The 1,301-nt window shown below is 42.4% G+C and overlaps 1 protein-coding gene across 1 annotated transcript; it reads right to left on the reverse strand.

Moving 5' to 3' along the window:
- Positions 1–215: 215 nt before the first annotated feature.
- On the reverse strand, positions 216–1,099 carry LOC117193705. Its single transcript, XM_033398432.1, has 3 exons — positions 795–1,099; positions 583–729; positions 216–526 (listed from the first exon to the last, which is right to left on the reverse strand). The coding sequence occupies exons 1-3, from the start codon at positions 898–900 to the stop codon at positions 423–425; spliced, it is 357 nt and encodes a 118-aa protein (XP_033254323.1). The 5' UTR covers positions 901–1,099; the 3' UTR covers positions 216–422.
- Positions 1,100–1,301: the final 202 nt, after the last annotated feature.

Genomic DNA, 1,301 nt, shown 5'->3' on the forward strand with positions numbered 1-1,301 from the left:
GATCATTTTTATAGCCAAAAGGAACAAATCAATTTGCACTGGCTACGCAGCCCCCGACGTCACGCTCAGACTGATTTTCTGTCTCTCTCGCACGCACTCTTTGTCGTGTCGTTCAATATTAGCGGCGTCTGCCGGAGGAGAGCCATACTGACTTAGTATCGGGTATAACTGTAGAGTTGCGGTGTACGCAGCAACTCACAACGTTCCCCCTCGTTATTTCTTGACATGTTTCTTTCTCTCTCTGCAGGCAGAGAGCCTCAACCTTATCGCTGTTGTTTGTGTATTCTACCGGAAAAAGCATTTAGTATGTGGTTTTAATTTTAAATTTGGTAAGTTTTTGATCGTACGATTCCCCAAGGGAATTCGCTAACTGGTTTGCCGAAAGCAGAGTATGGCCATACGCTAATGGAAAAACCTCAATATTATGCTACTGGGTCTTCATCAGCCTCATATTTTCGGTTTTGGGCAATGATCCTTTTCTCCTCTAGATAAGAATATGCCACCAGATCGATGTAGATCACTAATACTGCAACGAATAGGATGTGGAATGCGTGTCGTCGATCTGCAATGGGAGAATCTTACCCTGAGGCACGCCATAGGTGATGAACGTTTCGAGTTCAATGCCATAGATAATGGCCACCAAAAGATAGTAGCAATTCACCAAGACTGGTGGTATTTGTAAGTTACAAATTGAAACACAAGGAAAGCGACACAAAGCCAAGAGATATTCTGCTCGGAGAAAATACAAAAACTCGATAGTATTTCCAAGCAGATCCTTCGAGGAGCATGCTTACCAGCAGGCCAGCAAAGAGCAGAGGAAAAGAGAGTATACCCATTATTGTGTATGTTATGCCAGCACCCAAAAGCCGTGAGTTTCCAGACGAGCGTCCATGTTTTCATCGAGGGCTACATGGGATTCTTCGAGATCATCGAACATCAGAAATGCCATGAGCGTATAGTACGGGTTCATTGCGACTCCGGACCAAAAGCAACCCCAACGGAGGTCGAGGTAATAGCAGCAGGACGAACACAAAACCATCTTCGCATCGAATATTAAATAAAGTATTTTGAACTGTATTTCGAGAACAATGACTTTAAAACCAAGTGACTCTGATCAAAGAAAATCTTGGGCATTGAATATATATGTATATATATATTCCCCGAAATGCAATTATATTTCTTATAAAACAACATGGGCTGCCATTTGATTTACAATTAATTCGGGGAATGAAATTGGGTTACAAGTGCCAGGCCACAAAGCGTTGACCCTATAAGCGAACATTTAAGAATTCTGCTCTTAA

The sequence above is a fragment of the Drosophila miranda genome, assembly GCF_003369915.1.
Source record: "Drosophila miranda strain MSH22 chromosome Y unlocalized genomic scaffold, D.miranda_PacBio2.1 Contig_Y2_pilon, whole genome shotgun sequence".
NCBI classification, from domain to species: domain Eukaryota; kingdom Metazoa; phylum Arthropoda; class Insecta; order Diptera; family Drosophilidae; genus Drosophila; species Drosophila miranda.